Source organism: Daphnia pulex, chromosome 10, assembly GCF_021134715.1.
Source record: "Daphnia pulex isolate KAP4 chromosome 10, ASM2113471v1".
In the NCBI taxonomy this organism is placed as follows: domain Eukaryota; kingdom Metazoa; phylum Arthropoda; class Branchiopoda; order Diplostraca; family Daphniidae; genus Daphnia; species Daphnia pulex.
Window position 1 is genome coordinate 2,448,940 of NC_060026.1, and position 16,732 is coordinate 2,465,671.

Consider the following 16,732-nt stretch of genomic DNA (forward strand, 5'->3'; position numbering starts at 1 on the left):
AAACAGAAACTTGAAACCACAAGAAGATGTTTGTCTACCTCAGTAAAAAAATTGCTATTCCAAACAGCATTTTGTTAAAATGTATTAACTGGGACAAAGAAAATGGATATTTAGCTTGTGGGGGTGACGATGGTCTCTTGAAAATTGTTCGGTTGGATTCCAATCAGAATCAAAATGTACCTCATTATCGATTACACCGATATCCTTGACGAAGAGACCGTGTTCTCAATGTTGGCCCTGGCTAGCGCTCTCAACAAGTGTTTCAACGTTTGTTCAAAAGCTTTCACTTGCCTGGAATCCATTCCTTCTGTAAGGAAAATTGTAGACATTCTGTGTTTTCAATTAATAATTATTTCTATCTTGAAAATGATATCTTATACAGTTAAGTCCAGCCGACCGCGAGAGTTACAGCCTCTTGGCATTGGATATTTTCACCAAATATCCACCCAAAGATGGTCGATCTAGCCAGATTGAATGCCCCCACTGCGCAACTGATATTCAAGACTGGTACTCATCCAAAATATCTAGATTACTCGATTGTAAATTAATTCAAGCCGTTTCTTTGTGATTATAGGTCGAATAACTGCCCGGAATGCAACAATCGATTCTCAAGTTGCGTGGCTACAGGGAGACCTTTAATGGATACTTCGTTGATTTGGACTTGCAGAGTTTGCAAGCATAGCGCTGCAGAGCACGACGTGCTTACAAGAAATTCTTGTCCACTTTGTCATTCCCCTATTTAAAACGCTGGATTTTCCACCATGAATGTATCAAAACTGTTAATTTAATCCGTCCACACATTCGTGTCATCCATATCAAAACAGATCTCAAAATGATTTTCATATCAATGATCGTGGTTGCATAATAATGCAGATAGAAACACATTTACGCTCTGTGTAATGATTCGCCCTTTTTTAAGTCGGATTTGTATTTGAAACCGACAGTATTTATTTATTGTTTGTCTATGCTCGTTAGGTCGTGCATTTTTTTTTGTGATTAACGTTGAAATATAAGGGAATCTTGCTATCGTTCTTTACGTATTAGTACGTGCACTCGCTCTCCCCTGCATATTTTAAGTCACATTTTGACAAAAACTAGGATGGCACTTACTATTTATTGTTCAGTGTAGAAAATTCAGATAGACCTAAGAAATGCGTCATTTGAAAATCAATATTGTATGAAGTAATAAAGTTTAAGACAAAGGAAAATGGTCTGAAGCAAAATTGAGATCGTCAATTTGGCAACTCGGTGCAGTTGATGTAAACATTAACTTGTGAGATTCGATGTCGGATTAAAATCTAAATTTTGAGTGAAAGAGCAGTGAAAATATCTGGAATTTTTCCTTTAGTATGTCAATGTATTGGCTGTGAAACACCAAGTTGGTGAAAAGAGGCTGCTAAATTCAAGTGATTGTTTCCTGTAGTAACTGAAGTCAGATTCGGAAGGACATTGAAATTGTAAGTTTGAATTGAATGTTTGTTTACTAAATTAGAGATAACCTGAACTGTAAGTATGTCATAGTAATATTGAATTAGTAGAAATTAATGTTAAACAAGAAAACAACAGATGTTAGAATTGCTAAAACAATACTTGAAATAAATAAATTTTAGAGAATCGTTACGTTCAATCGACGTAGACTAACAATAAAAAACTTGCGTAAACATTTACCAATATAACAATAAGAATAACGAGACTTAACTACATTGTTGAGGTGAGGGATCATTCAGATTAAGAATCGATTAATTTTCTATAGTAAGTAGTGGCCCTGAAAAGGGCCGATTTGTTAAAAGGGGCTAGAGTCGTTTACGCTCGTTCACCACGGATACGACGGGCGAGCTGGATGTCTTTAGGCATGATGGTGACTCGCTTGGCGTGGATGGCGCACAAGTTGGTGTCTTCGAAAAGACCCACCAAGTAAGCCTCGCTGGCCTCCTGCAGAGCCATGACGGCCGAGCTCTGGAAACGCAAGTCGGTCTTGAAATCCTGGGCGATTTCTCTGACCAAGCGCTGGAATGGCAACTTGCGGATCAGAAGCTCGGTCGACTTTTGGTAGCGACGGATCTCACGAAGGGCGACGGTGCCGGGACGATAACGATGGGGTTTCTTGACTCCTCCAGTGGCCGGGGCACTTTTGCGAGCAGCTTTGGTGGCCAACTGTTTGCGGGGCGCCTTGCCACCGGTGGATTTACGAGCGGTTTGCTTGGTACGGGCCATGTCGAACGACTGAAAGTTGAGATTATGAATCGGTGGAGGGATGATGGGTTTATATAGGGGGGACGGAAGACGTTGAGGAATGTATGGGATCTCTTTTCAGCAATTGGTTGTTGGGAAAATGGGAGGGAAGTTGAGGAATACAAAGCTTGGGGTTGGGCTTTGTTGACCTGAGTTGGGGTGGCTGTTAAGCTCAACCAATGCGGATGGATTTCCCACCGGATTGATTGGTATATAAAGGGGCCCTGGTGAAAACATTTGACATTCAGTTTGTTGTCAAACTCGTTCTGAAACTCTTTCGAAAATGACTGGTCGCGGCAAAGGAGGAAAAGGACTCGGCAAGGGAGGCGCCAAACGTCATCGCAAAGTTTTGCGTGACAACATCCAGGGAATCACCAAGCCGGCCATCCGTCGTCTTGCCCGTCGTGGTGGTGTCAAGCGAATCTCTGGTCTCATCTACGAGGAGACCCGTGGTGTGTTGAAGGTGTTCCTTGAGAACGTGATTCGTGACGCCGTCACCTACACTGAACACGCCAAGAGGAAGACGGTGACGGCCATGGATGTCGTCTACGCATTGAAACGCCAGGGCCGCACTCTGTACGGTTTCGGCGGTTAAATCTTTTCTAGCTATTCATACTCCGATCTTTCAATCCAATCGGCCCTTTTCAGGGCCACCATTCACTTAAAGAAAAAGATTTCTCAACCACTTAAACCATATTCTTGTCATCTTTATACAAGCTCGAAGAACAAAATCCTTGAATTTATCGTTATTCTATTTTATCTTGCTTATTTAGATTTGATATAGCAGACTTTGAAGCAATGTAAAGTGATCATGCGTCCTAAAAGATATTTGTATTGTGATACGTAAACTGTGTTTAGCCAAATAACTCCAATCGAAAAATATCCAGATGGAATTGTTTTCTCCGGTTTTCTCAGATTTTACAGCATTTTTATTTTTGACTTTCGGTCATATTTAACAAAACAATGATTTATGGTAAGAGTTCCTTAGTATGTAAAAGAAGTTGCTGCGGAGATCAATTTTAATATCACTGAATCAAATGAATAGGGTGATAACAACGCATTGAACCGGATATGCCAATCTTAAAATGCAACAGTAGAGAAAGAAATTAAGCACAACGTCGAACTACACTGGAGATATATAGAGAAAAACTCAAGATAACAGTATTTCATAAAGTTCCGTCGCACTAATGAACAAATTAGGTTGAGTTTAGAACCCGATTAGACAAGAAATGTTAAGAGCAGTTAATGTTTTTCATTTCTTGAAAATTTGGTGGCCCTGAAAAGGGCCGTTTGGTTGGTAGAGAGATCAAGATGAACGATCTACTTGGTGCTGGTGTACTTGGTCACTGCCTTGGTCCCTTCAGACACGGCGTGCTTAGCCAACTCACCGGGCAAAAGCAGACGGACGGCCGTCTGGATTTCCCGGCTAGTGATGGTCGAACGCTTGTTGTAATGGGCAAGACGGGACGACTCTCCAGCGATGCGCTCGAAAATGTCGTTGACGAAGCTGTTCATGATGGTCATGGCTTTGGAGGAGATGCCAGTGTCGGGGTGGACCTGCTTCAACACTTTGTAGATGTAAATGGCGTAGCTCTCCTTCCTCTTGCGCTTCTTCTTCTTGTCTCCTTTGGCAATGTTTTTCTGGGCCTTGCCGGCCTTCTTCGCTGCTTTTCCGCTAACCTTGGGGGGCATTCTAGGACTTGAGTAAATTTGATAAAGAAAGTAACGACCGTCACTTCAAATTTCGTTTTTATATTGAAGGTGGCTCCCCCTCACTACTTGATGGTAGCCAAAACTCGCGTCTCCACGAGACTTACGTGTAGCAGCAGATGTTCACTTGGGGGCGGAGCTAGTGACAATCAGGGAGAGATGAAAGAAAGGCGGGGCAAATAAAACTTTACTGTTTGGCTACCAAGATTGCATTCTGAATCCGACATCAAGCGACTATATAAACGTCGATTTTTCATATTGTATACATCACTTGTTCCTTGATTTGAGGAACCGCGTTAACTTACTCTTAATCTAAACATGTCTGGCCGTGGCAAAGGAGGCAAGGTAAAGGGAAAGTCAAAGACCCGTTCCAGCAGGGCCGGACTTCAATTCCCCGTCGGTCGTATCCACCGAATGCTCCGCAAGGGATCGTACGCTGAGCGCGTCGGTGCCGGCGCCCCCGTCTACTTGGCTGCCGTCATGGAGTACTTGGCCGCTGAGGTCCTCGAGTTGGCCGGTAACGCCGCCCGTGACAACAAGAAGACCCGTATCATCCCTCGTCACTTGCAATTGGCCATCCGCAACGACGAAGAGTTGAACAAACTTCTCTCCGGTGTCACCATCGCTCAGGGTGGTGTTTTGCCCAACATCCAGGCCGTTCTCTTGCCCAAAAAGACCGACAAACCCGCCAAGGCTTAAATTTCCTGTTCCTCTCGTCTTTAAATAATCGGCCCTTTTAAGGGCCACCAATCTGCTTTGGAAAAAAGAAATTTGTTGATTGCTACATTTCGTACATTTCAATCTGGTTCAACTTGTGCAAATTTCGTATAGTTGCAAGTGATTATTGAATTGTTTCTGTTCAACCTAATTTTATGTTTCTTTTACTGGTGTTAGGTTTTTCCGACTATGAAAGAACAACTTTCAAATTTTACAATTATTATTATTATCATCGCATAGATTTATCTATTACCAGGGGAGAGGGACATTTTTTCTCCATAGTCCATACACAAAAGAAAACATGCTATTACTCTGGTACGTATGAGTTTATGATCCACCTTGTTCAAATTCATCATGCAACCTTGCCCCCTCCCCCTCAATTTTAGGTTCTTCAAATAATTCAAAATGGCCGCCGCCTGGCGTATTGGTAACAGTGGCTAGTGTTGTGACAACGATCCCCATGATAATTCTTATTCTCAGGGATTTAGTAATCTATCATAGTTTTCGTGAATAATAGCATTATTAGAGTATCTGACACCTGGTATCGCAGTTTTACTATGAAACCTTTTGACGAACATTGAATGGCTGTAAAGAAGAGTTTACAATTTACATCGATCATGCGATATTGTAAAACGAAAGTGAGCAATCAGGTGCTCCTGGTAGTGAAATTAAAACTTGTTTGTTATATTTGTATAGCCAACCTTATTATGGTTAAGATGTGGTTCCCACACGCATTTAACAATTTGGAAAGCCGACTTACTTTTTCATTCATTTAAAAGTCTAATTTCCGTAATGTACTCTCTTGAGTCTTGAGCAAATGAAACCTTGAATGAACTGGAATTTTCACTTGGTGAACATTTTGGTATTATTTTTTCTATTTTGAACTGCCTAGTTTTCAACCTATCCTATAATGATAATTTCACTTGATCGCTTAATGGATAATAACATGATTCCTTCTTAATTTTGTAAATATTCCATTCATTTCTCGTTTACTGCTCTTAGCACATAGTTCTGTTATGTTTCATAACATTTAATTTTTCTTTTAGAACGCCAATATGTTCCATTGGGATATTCGGCCACATCATCAACAATCACAGGCTATTCAAAATATCTATGCATCACCTATTTATGTGCCAGTTCCCGATTCACTACCTTCCCAAATCAATTAACCGGAGCCAGTGGAACGTTTGGATTCAAAAGAAAGAGTTTCTCAGTTGGAAGATCTATAGTGGATGCTGGAACTACAGAAGAAGATTCAGGAATTGGAGTTTAGTTGGCAGGAAGCCAAAGCCAAACAAGCTGTTCCAGCCGGTTGTCATTGACAAATCGACATCTGCAGCTATTTCCACTGGAGCAAGAAGCCGAACTTTGTGTGCTCCTGAAAAGAATTCTTCTACCTCATCTTGTGTCTCTTCTAAAATTCTGATTGAAATTGATCTTCTGCACGTCCGATTGAGCAATGTGATCACCTCAACCGGAGCTGTCGTTGTCAACCGTCGTCGCATTGGAAAGATAGCCGACAACTATCAGGAGCCGATTGGGCGTGGAGAAGTCTTCAAAGGAACTTGGCATGGATGTCAAGTAGCCGTCAAAGAAATCCGCTCTCCTTGGCGTTGCAGCACAGTCGTCGAGGCTCGATCGTTCGCCAAGATGATTAAACGATAGGTTGAAGCCCTTTCAGCAGTCCGATATTATTGGACTGCTCCGTATTTGTATGGATAACGAATCGAGTGATGGTGAAACATCGAATAGAGTCTCGCTCTTCTTTCAATTCCCCAACGGAGGGACTCTTTTTTGAATGTCTTTTCGGTGGCCAAGCTAAAAACAGCAAATTCAAATTAGACGTGAATCAAATGATGCTGATCGCTCGCCATCTCACCGCGAAACTCTCCATCTACTGCATTCCAGTCAGCAGAAACCGGGCGGTTCAGTTATGGTCCACCGTGACGTGAAATCCGCCAATGTTTTACTGCAACGGGATGACGAAGGAAGAGTCGTGCGAGCTGGTTTGGCCGATTTAACGTCTTCATTTGGATCTTAACGAAAGTGGCTCCGGCTCTGGCCTAGCAGCCAGTTTCATGACAGCCGTGGTAGGTAGCCACGGCTGTGTCCATTTTATGCGGAGGTACTGTATATTTTTAACATGTTCCAACTGATGCAGTGTTTATTAATTATTTTTCAATTACCATTGTAGAGTTCAATCTACAGACGGGCCGGCCAGTTTGCATGTCCTTCACGCTTGAAGGTCGCGGGGAATATTACGTAAAAGTGTCATGCGACGGCGGAGAGGTTGGGTGAGGACGACACGTGTTGCATCATTATCAAGCAGATACAATAGCCGCAAGGCTCAGCCATTTGGCATTCATTTTGATATTGGTTTTTGTAGACCCATCCCCAGCAACGTCAACCTAAAAAAGGAAAGGCAAGTTTCCATTTTCGTCAATTTCGAAGGTCACGGAGATACCATTACGTTAAACGTGTCATGTGGAGTAGAGGTTGGGTGAGAATGGGAAGTGTCATCATTATCAAGCAGGTACAATAGCCGCAAGACTTAAGAGGTTAGGGGTAGAAAAAAAATCGTATAAAAGGAGAGAGAAAAGGCATTTGAAATCAGTTGAGTGAGGATCTCCAACATGGCAACTGCTGTGCACAATTCGTCACCAAATGCATTCTTCATTCTAAAATCATTTCGCAATGAGTAAATATTCTTTAACTTTTTTTGGCGATTTTTATTGTCTTTTTTTCATTATATGCCATTTATTGAATATATTTAATATTCAAATTGTTTATTGTCTGTCGTATTAAAGGAAAAAAAAAGGTCAAAGAAATCAGTCGAGTGATCATCTCCGATACGGCAATAGCAACTGCAGTGCACTATTGATCATCAATTGATTCTTCACTGTGTAACCAGTTCGCAATCATGGGTAAATATTCATTTTAATTTGAGTCATGAAACAATTCTATGTCATTTCTAGTTGATATGATGAGCTATAATTGAAATTAATTTTTAAATTGTTTACTGTACAGTTAATTATGGCGTTGTGTTGCTGTTGGGTCGACCACGAGTGTACCGATTTCTCCTGGATACGGTGGCCCCGAGTTACTTCACCAAAGCGCCTGAGTACTACACTAAGGCTCCCAACTATTGCACCATCAAAGCTCCAGAGTATTACACTACAACCTACGCTGCTGCAGCTTACTATACTGATGCTCCCAATTACTATTTTGTTCCCAGCTACTACACCGAGGCTCCAGTTTATTACACCACTAAAGCAATCGAATACTACACCGAAGTGCCATCGAAGTACTACACTGCAATCTACGCTGCCCCAGCTTACACCACCAAGTGACCGGAGTACTGCACCACAACCTACGCTGCCCCAGTTCACTACGCCGCCCTGAGCTACACAACCACATCTGAGGCAGCCGTTATTACTGCACAGCGGCTGCTTCTTAGTACTACATTGAACCGGAATACTACACTGATGCTCCAGTTTACTACACCACAACCTACGTTACACCTACCGAAGCTCCCAAGTACTACACAACCAAGGCACCCGAGCTACTACTTAGGCTGCTCCGACATTCTGCACCAAAGCTGCGAAGTATTCCACTGCCCCGAGTTACTACACAACAAAGGCACCTGAATGTTACATCACAACCTACGCTTCTCCAATTCACTACATAATGGCGAAGCCAGAAATGGAAACAGGTATGGGCCCAACGGGTCTTGCTTTATTCCTCTTGTGTCTCTTCTACAAGATTAACTTCTGGAATATTTTTTTATTTTTTAAGTGAAGTAGTCAGGGTAGAGACAATATTTTGATAAAGGGATAGAAGTGCTTTCGTGCCTTTCGACTTATTTTAAAGAAGTTCTACATAACACGTGGGGTTTTGTGTTGAAATTTGTTGGTATAGTTAAATGTGTGCGGCTCATGAGTTGCCAGGCTGAAGCTTATTTTCTGCTAGGAATCACTCGAGTAGAATAACCAATGAAGCGTTGTTGACACTCAACTTGCATCTGACCGTAAGGCCTTTTTATTTTTTCATGTTACTTCATTTTTTCAATCATTCTCTTTTCATTTCTCCAATGTCAATTGCTAATTTAAAGGTGACGGAGATTATTTCGTAAAATGTGCCATGTAGTGGTGTAGAGGTTGGGTAACAACGGGACGTGTTTCATCATTATCAAAAAGGTAGAATTGCTGAAAGGCTTGAGTTGAGAGGTAAATCGGGGTTAGAAAAAGTCGTATAAAAGGAGATAAGGAAGGTGATAGAGATTAGTCTAGTGAGCATCTCCGACCCGGCAACAACTGCTTTCTTCCAATTCTCAATCATGGGTAATTCGTTTATTTTACATGGAGTTTTGTATCATATAGACTTTCTTACATTTGTTCATGTGTCACTAATAGTTAAATATTTTAATGTTCACATCCAGTTAATTTATAGTCTAGTGCTGTTGTTTGGTGTATCGTTGACGGTCGAGTCGTCCACTGGTGTACCGGTGCCCCTGGGTGTGGCAGATACCAAAACCGCAATGCTACCGTCTTACTACACAACAAACATACGCAACCAGTTACTACACCTAAAAGGCCGTATGTTACACAAGGACGTATGCTACACCGGTTTACTACACCAGTTTACTACACCAGTTTACTACACCGAGGAATTCAAGTATTACTCTTCCCCGAACAAATACCAAACAGAGGCTCCTGTTTACTACACCACCATCGCCCTCGAGTGTTACACTACAACCTACGCTGCCCCCAACTACTACACTGTAGCTCCGAAGTGCTACACATCAATGCACAACCAATTCGCAATTGGTAAATCTGCTGTTTTACATAATTTGAATTATTCCACGTGTTCTCTAATTGTTAATTAATAACTGAAAATGTTTTATTTTATTCATTTACAGTTTATTTTTACGTCGTGCTGCTGTTGGTTGTTCTATCGTTGCCAACGTGTTGACCACTGTACCGAACTCCACCGACTTTGGGTATTAACGACAAGGGATGTATGTCAATAGGTGCAATAGCCGTAAAGTTTAAACAGGAAGAGAAAAAAAAATTGGATAAAACAAGAGAGAAAAGGCGATTTATCAATTGAATGAGCATCTCCTACCCGGCAGCAATTGCATTCTTCCAATACTCAATCAAAGGAGTACTACACCACCAAGGCAGCGGAGTACTACACCACCAAGGCAGCGGAGTACTACACCACCAAGGCAGCGGAGTACCCAGGCTGCTGAATTGTGAATTGTTTGTTTTATGTTTTAGAGGTGACTACTGCCTTATTCATACGGACATGTTCTTGTGGTTCGACGATGATATTTCAAGGATTAGTTACGAAAGACACTTGTAACTGTAGATTTTATCAAATCTTATAAGTAATGGGGAAGTGGGTGACCTTTGTAAAAATGAAAGACTTTGAAGTTGAGAAAATATATTGATACAATTCATAAACAAAACTTGGTATAAATTAGAAACAATGAACAAAAAACTTATAAAAAGAATTGTGTTATATTGTCCCACCTCCACCCACAATTCCTCCACATTTTACAGTCACATACATACATACACATATACATACACTTAAGTTAACCCATTGACTGCCACGCCATACAACCCGTAGGTTGCTCTCTACTAATCTACGCGCCACGTCTGAAGGATCCATGACCAAGTGGGACTTGCCATTGCTGACAAGTCCGTGCTGAAAAGGGGAAACTATGGTGCATTGCCTGAAACAGGCGCCTTGCGGCAAATTTTGGGCTTGGCGACTCTCCGACCCCGCGGCTTGTAAACCACGAGACCGAACAGCGCGGCCCGTGCTAAGGAGCTAGGGGAATACAAAGGCGTGGCAGACAACGGGTTAACTAACACTAACACAAACATATTACCAACAACAAATGATGATCCACGCTGACATTTTGGAGATACCGGCGACGTTTTAGTGTCCATCTTCTCGACGTTTCCTCTCATTACCTGAATAGAATAAAGAGAAAACAATTCTTTATTAAGTGACATGCCAATTAAAGTAACATAATAGTCACATAATACGTTTAAGTTCATTGATATGGTTTTTTTGCTCAAAACTTCAAAGGCGCACTTTAAATTGCTTAAAATCCACCTAACAATGTTGAGAACTGTTCACAGAACAAAGCTCACATGCTAGTCTTCAAACAAAAATTCCGGAAGTAGACCGGAAGTAACCACAGCGCCTCAACCATTGAGCTGTCGTCAAATTAAACCACATATTCGTGATCTCCATGAAATTTGGGGTCGATTAGATGTGATTTAAACGAAATCCAAAATTTGGCCAAAATCGAGAATTTTCCTGAACTATAGTTCAGGAAAATTTTCGAAACCGGAAGTACGCGTACGTAAAAAAGATAACATGAACTATACCACAAATTTGACGAGGATCACGAATATGTGGTTCTTTTGCTCCTCGAATGAATATTTACTGAACTACTGACTGAAATGAGCAAACCGGAAGTAGAAAAAAAAGAGCAATTATCGAAAATTTTACAAGTGAGCTTTGTTGCAGGAATAGTAATCGTCAGTTATTACTAAATATTTCAACAAAATAATTGCCAATAAATGTTTAAATAGACGTGCAAAGTAACTGAAAATGACTGTTATGACAGCTGCAAATTATCAAAAAGCCATCTAGCGTTAGAAAAAAGAAACGTCCAAGTAAAACTTCGTTGGCGCGTAAGAAGGGCCTGATTTTGAAAACTATTACACAGACAGAGTCTAACGCAACTAGACTATGAGTAGATAACCTACGAAATAAGTCAATTGTTGGGTACCTGGGCATAATCCCTTGGTGAGTGACTGCAGGTGCGTAACAGCGGACGGAAGCGATCACTGAAGTGGTCCAGAAACTCGCCAGTGAAGTAAATCAAATTGTGTTTAGAAGCAGTGAAGCTAGATGAGCGTGCGTCGCGAAGATAAGGATGGAGAAGAACGTTGATGGAAGTCCCTCTTCCGTCATGGATAAAGGTCAGCATTGGCACAAGAGTCTCCGTGCAGGACAGCACGATTCCATAAAGAAACTGTATGCTCTGTAAAAACGAATGTTTTACATTAATGAAAATAAAACAAAGAATAAAGCATATCAATCTTTACCTTTTCTAAGAAGCACACTGAAATGCTCATGATAAAAAAACCGTAAAAATGGAATCCACAGCAGGTTATTCACTTCACGCTCTTCATGTCTCTGAAACTCTAAGTAGAATGGGAAAAGGAAATTCTATATGTTATTTACAAATTTACACAAATTTACCTATGAGAAATAAAACTATACCTATCTCTCATCTCGGTTGCCTTCTTAACAGAAGTAGAAACAGCCACAACAAAAAACATGCTGTTTCAGGGTACACCACCAAAATTGCGAGATTCAGAAAATATCTATGTTTCATGAGCAAGAATACCTATGTTATATGAAAATCTGAATGGTAATGGTCTGGTTGCAGTAATGGGGAAATACCTTATCTCGGCACATTTGTATTCCACTTCATGTTGACTTCAACCATGAGTTTTAGGCTTTTGAAATCATGATGGGCCTAATGGATGGAAAGTGACTGAGCGCCAAGTCAACTTGTTGGAATTACTGACTGTCATTATGCATCTAGAATTTGAAGGAATAAGTTGGTACAGTATAAAAATAAGGAAACTATGTCAATATTAACCTACATTAGTTATGAAGTTCAATTTGGTAAATGAAATGACAGGAATATAGGTATTAATTAGCTACAATTTGTTTCGCCCAATTAGCCTCGTTTATCGATGTAACAACAACATGAGCGATACTAGCGACATCTAGTAATGAGTTTCTAAAGTTGGTTGCACAGCCACAGCTCAAATTATATTGGAGTTCTTATTGTCGCGTAGTGGAGTTCTATTTTCGGATAATAAAAATATTGGGGTTCTATTGTCGGTGTCGGTGACAAACGACAATAGAACTCCAATAATTGGACCACATTTAGCTGTGACTGTGCATCTAAGGATTCAAAACTCATTACTAGATGTCGCCAGTGTCGCCTTGTTGTTGTTACATCGTGAAACGATCGAGGCAAAATGGGCGAAACAATTGGTTGCTAATTTATACTTATATTCCTGTGATTTCAATTACCAAATTGAACTTCGTAACATATGTAGGTTTATCTTATCTAGTTTCCTTATTTTTATACTGTATCATTTTATTTCTTCAAATATTAGATGCACACTGTCAGTGTCAGTCATTCCAACAAGTTGACTTAGCGCTCAGTCAATTTCCATCCAATAGACCCATAATGCTGTCAAAACCTAAAACTCATGTTTGAAGCTCACATATAGTGGAATACAAATCTGCCGAGTTAAGGTATTTTCCCATTACTACTAACAGTCCATTACAATTCAGATTTTCATGTAACATAGGTATTCTTGTTCACGAACCATAGGACTTTTCTGAATCTCACAATTTTGGTGGTGTAACCTGCAACATCATGTTTGCTGTGATGGCTGTTTCTATTTCTGTTTAGAAGGCATCCCACTGAGAGATAGGTAGAGTTTTATTTTTCACTGGTAAATTTGTAAATAAAGTAGAGAATATCCTTGTCCGATTGCTACTTACAGTTTCAGTGACATGAAGAGTGTCATGTGAATAATGCTGTGTGTATGCATACATGTTCGAGTTCTGCTTGACGCCTTATTAAATTCATCACCCATATGATAAAGGTGAGCATCAATACCACCTATCACCATGCTACTGTAACACATTATGACACTTTCTTTAGCATCAGGAAATTTATCTCAACATGAGGAGTAAGACTGTTTGTTCCTGTGATTTCCATTTTTACGGTTTTTTCATCATGATAATTGAAGTGTGCTTCTTAGAAAAGGTAAAGATTGATATGCTTTATTCTTTGTTGTATTTTTATTAATGTAAAACATTTTATTTTACAGAGCACACAGTATCTTTATGGAATCGTGTGGTCCTGGCACGGAGATTCTTGTGCCAATGCTGACCTTTGTCCATGACGGAAGAGGGACTTCCATCAACGTTCTTCTCCATCCTTATCTTCGCGACGCACGCTCATCTAACTTCACTGCTTTTAAACACAATTTGTTTTACTTCACTGGGGAGTTTCTGGACCACTTCAGTGATCGCTTCCGTCCACTGTTACGCACCTGCAGTCACTCACCAAGGGATTATGCCCAGGTACCCAACAATTGACTTATTTTCGTAGGTTATCTACTAATAGTCTAGTTGCGTTAGACTCTGTCTGTGTAATAGTTTTCAAAATCAGGCCCTTCTTACGCGCCAACGAAGTTTTACTTGGACGTTTCTTTTTTCTAACGCTAGATGGCTTTTTGATAATTTGCAGCTGTCATAACAGTCATTTTCAGTTACTTTGCACGTCTATTTAAACATTTATTGGCAATTATTTTGTTGAAATATTTAGTAATAACTGACGATTACTATTCCTGCAACAAAGCTCACTTGTAAAATTTTCGATAATTGCTCTTTTTTTTCTACTTCCGGTTTGCTCATTTCAGTCAGTAGTTCAGTAAATATTCATTCGAGGAGCAAAAGAACCACATATTCGTGATCCTCGTCAAATTTGTGGTATAGTTCATGTTATCTTTTTTACGTACGCGTACTTCCGGTTTCGAAAATTTTCCTGAACTATAGTTCAGGAAAATTCTCGATTTTGGCCAAATTTTGGATTTCGTTTAAATCACATCTAATCGACCCCAAATTTCATGGAGATCACGAATATGTGGTTTAATTTGACGACAGCTCAATGGTTGAGGCGCTGTGGTTACTTCCGGTCTACTTCCGGAATTTTTGTTTGAAGACTAGCATGTGAGCTTTGTTCTGTGAACAGTTCTCAATATTGTTAGGTAGATTTTAAGCAATTTAAAGCGCGCCTTTAAAGTTTTGAGCAAAAAAACCAGAACAATGAGCCTATATGTATTATGTGACTAATTATGTTACTTTAATTGGCATGTCACTTAATAAAGAATTGTTTTCTCTTTATTCTATTCAGGTAATGAGAGGAAACGTCGAGAAGATGGACACTAAAACGTCGCCGGTATCTCCAAAATGTCAGCGTGGATCATCATTTGTTGTTGGTAATATGTTTGTGTTAGTGTTAGTTAACCCGTTGTCTGCCACGCCTTTGTATTCCCCTAGCTCCTTAGCACGGGCCGCGCTGTTCGGTCTCGTGGTTTACAAGCCGCGGGGTCGGAGAGTCGCCAAGCCCAAAATTTGCCGCAAGGCGCCTGTTTCAGGCAATGCACCATAGTTTCCCCTTTTCAGCACGGACTTGTCAGCAATGGCAAGTCCCACTTGGTCATGGATCCTTCAGACGTGGCGCGTAGATTAGTAGAGAGCAACCTACGGGTTGTATGGCGTGGCAGTCAATGGGTTAACTTAAGTGTATGTATATGTGTATGTATGTATGTGACTGTAAAATGTGGAGGAATTGTGGGTGGAGGTGGGACAATATAACACAATTCTTTTTATAAGTTTTTTGTTCATTGTTTCTAATTTATACCAAGTTTTGTTTATGAATTGTATCAATATATTTTCTCAACTTCAAAGTCTTTCATTTTTACAAAGGTCACCCACTTCCCCATTACTTATAAGATTTGATAAAATCTACAGTTACAAGTGTCTTTCGTAACTAATCCTTGAAATATCATCGTCGAACCACAAGAACATGTCCGTATGAATAAGGCAGTAGTCACCTCTAAAACATAAAACAAACAATTCACAATTCAGCAGCCTGGGTACTCCGCTGCCTTGGTGGTGTAGTACTCCGCTGCCTTGGTGGTGTAGTACTCCGCTGCCTTGGTGGTGTAGTACTCCTTTGATTGAGTATTGGAAGAATGCAATTGCTGCCGGGTAGGAGATGCTCATTCAATTGATAAATCGCCTTTTCTCTCTTGTTTTATCCAATTTTTTTTTCTCTTCCTGTTTAAACTTTACGGCTATTGCACCTATTGACATACATCCCTTGTCGTTAATACCCAAAGTCGGTGGAGTTCGGTACAGTGGTCAACACGTTGGCAACGATAGAACAACCAACAGCAGCACGACGTAAAAATAAACTGTAAATGAATAAAATAAAACATTTTCAGTTATTAATTAACAATTAGAGAACACGTGGAATAATTCAAATTATGTAAAACAGCAGATTTACCAATTGCGAATTGGTTGTGCATTGATGTGTAGCACTTCGGAGCTACAGTGTAGTAGTTGGGGGCAGCGTAGGTTGTAGTGTAACACTCGAGGGCGATGGTGGTGTAGTAAACAGGAGCCTCTGTTTGGTATTTGTTCGGGGAAGAGTAATACTTGAATTCCTCGGTGTAGTAAACTGGTGTAGTAAACCGGTGTAGCATACGTCCTTGTGTAACATACGGCCTTTTAGGTGTAGTAACTGGTTGCGTATGTTTGTTGTGTAGTAAGACGGTAGCATTGCGGTTTTGGTATCTGCCACACCCAGGGGCACCGGTACACCAGTGGACGACTCGACCGTCAACGATACACCAAACAACAGCACTAGACTATAAATTAACTGGATGTGAACATTAAAATATTTAACTATTAGTGACACATGAACAAATGTAAGAAAGTCTATATGATACAAAACTCCATGTAAAATAAACGAATTACCCATGATTGAGAATTGGAAGAAAGCAGTTGTTGCCGGGTCGGAGATGCTCACTAGACTAATCTCTATCACCTTCCTTATCTCCTTTTATACGACTTTTTCTAACCCCGATTTACCTCTCAACTCAAGCCTTTCAGCAATTCTACCTTTTTGATAATGATGAAACACGTCCCGTTGTTACCCAACCTCTACACCACTACATGGCACATTTTACGAAATAATCTCCGTCACCTTTAAATTAGCAATTGACATTGGAGAAATGAAAAGAGAATGATTGAAAAAATGAAGTAACATGAAAAAATAAAAAGGCCTTACGGTCAGATGCAAGTTGAGTGTCAACAACGCTTCATTGGTTATTCTACTCGAGTGATTCCTAGCAGAAAATAAGCTTCAGCCTGGCAACTC

At 40.4% G+C, this 16,732-nt stretch overlaps 6 protein-coding genes and 3 long non-coding RNA genes across 16 annotated transcripts in view; 5 read left to right on the forward strand and 4 right to left on the reverse strand.

Annotated features, from left to right (window-relative positions):
- Positions 1-195: 195 nt before the first annotated feature.
- Positions 196-1,028, forward strand: LOC124205149 (WD repeat-containing protein 35-like). Its single transcript, XM_046602512.1, has 3 exons — positions 196-309; positions 383-507; positions 575-1,028. Exons 1-3 carry the CDS (start codon positions 229-231, stop codon positions 741-743), a joined length of 375 nt encoding a protein of 124 aa, XP_046458468.1. The 5' UTR covers positions 196-228; the 3' UTR covers positions 744-1,028.
- A 707-nt stretch (positions 1,029-1,735) lies between these two features.
- On the reverse strand, positions 1,736-2,242 carry LOC124205142 (histone H3). The gene has a single exon (XM_046602505.1). It carries the CDS (start codon positions 2,212-2,214, stop codon positions 1,804-1,806), a length of 411 nt encoding a protein of 136 aa, XP_046458461.1. The 5' UTR covers positions 2,215-2,242; the 3' UTR covers positions 1,736-1,803.
- Positions 2,243-2,384: 142 nt separating this feature from the next.
- Positions 2,385-2,884, forward strand: LOC124205155 (histone H4). Its single transcript, XM_046602518.1, has one exon. The coding sequence runs from the start codon at positions 2,516-2,518 to the stop codon at positions 2,825-2,827; it is 312 nt and encodes a 103-aa protein (XP_046458474.1). The 5' UTR covers positions 2,385-2,515; the 3' UTR covers positions 2,828-2,884.
- Positions 2,885-3,501: 617 nt separating this feature from the next.
- Positions 3,502-3,956, reverse strand: LOC124205154 (histone H2B.3). The gene has a single exon (XM_046602516.1). It carries the CDS (start codon positions 3,922-3,924, stop codon positions 3,553-3,555), a length of 372 nt encoding a protein of 123 aa, XP_046458472.1. The 5' UTR covers positions 3,925-3,956; the 3' UTR covers positions 3,502-3,552.
- Positions 3,957-4,205: 249 nt separating this feature from the next.
- LOC124205147 (histone H2A) lies at positions 4,206-4,693 on the forward strand. The gene has a single exon (XM_046602510.1). It carries the CDS (start codon positions 4,261-4,263, stop codon positions 4,639-4,641), a length of 381 nt encoding a protein of 126 aa, XP_046458466.1. The 5' UTR covers positions 4,206-4,260; the 3' UTR covers positions 4,642-4,693.
- Positions 4,694-5,043: 350 nt separating this feature from the next.
- On the forward strand, positions 5,044-9,659 carry LOC124205157. The gene is made up of 9 exons (XR_006879218.1): positions 5,044-5,521; positions 5,706-6,784; positions 6,854-6,953; positions 7,046-7,357; positions 7,467-7,583; positions 7,687-7,825; positions 7,895-8,371; positions 9,109-9,485; positions 9,578-9,659. It is a non-coding gene; the product is annotated as an uncharacterized LOC124205157 (long non-coding RNA).
- A 2,193-nt stretch (positions 9,660-11,852) lies between these two features.
- LOC124205161 lies at positions 11,853-12,211 on the reverse strand. Its single transcript, XR_006879222.1, has 3 exons — positions 12,154-12,211; positions 11,971-12,074; positions 11,853-11,891 (listed from the first exon to the last, which is right to left on the reverse strand). It is a non-coding gene; the product is annotated as an uncharacterized LOC124205161 (long non-coding RNA).
- A 757-nt stretch (positions 12,212-12,968) lies between these two features.
- LOC124205159 lies at positions 12,969-13,671 on the forward strand. Its single transcript, XR_006879220.1, has 5 exons — positions 12,969-13,026; positions 13,106-13,208; positions 13,281-13,382; positions 13,442-13,546; positions 13,611-13,671. It is a non-coding gene; the product is annotated as an uncharacterized LOC124205159 (long non-coding RNA).
- A 2,011-nt stretch (positions 13,672-15,682) lies between these two features.
- LOC124205146 (histone H2A) overlaps positions 15,683-16,732 on the reverse strand; it is an 89,797-nt gene continuing 88,747 nt past the window's right edge. For 6 of the 8 annotated variants that reach the window (XR_006879217.1, XR_006879216.1, XR_006879215.1 and 3 more), the window contains 4 exons: positions 16,643-16,700; positions 16,330-16,558; positions 15,857-16,231; positions 15,683-15,764 (listed from right to left, as the gene is read on the reverse strand). The gene's annotated coding sequence lies outside the window, so the exon portion shown is untranslated. The remainder of the gene's footprint in view (positions 15,765-15,856; positions 16,232-16,329; positions 16,559-16,642; positions 16,701-16,732) is intronic. The other 2 variants (XR_006879210.1, XR_006879211.1) reach the window with 2 other exon arrangements.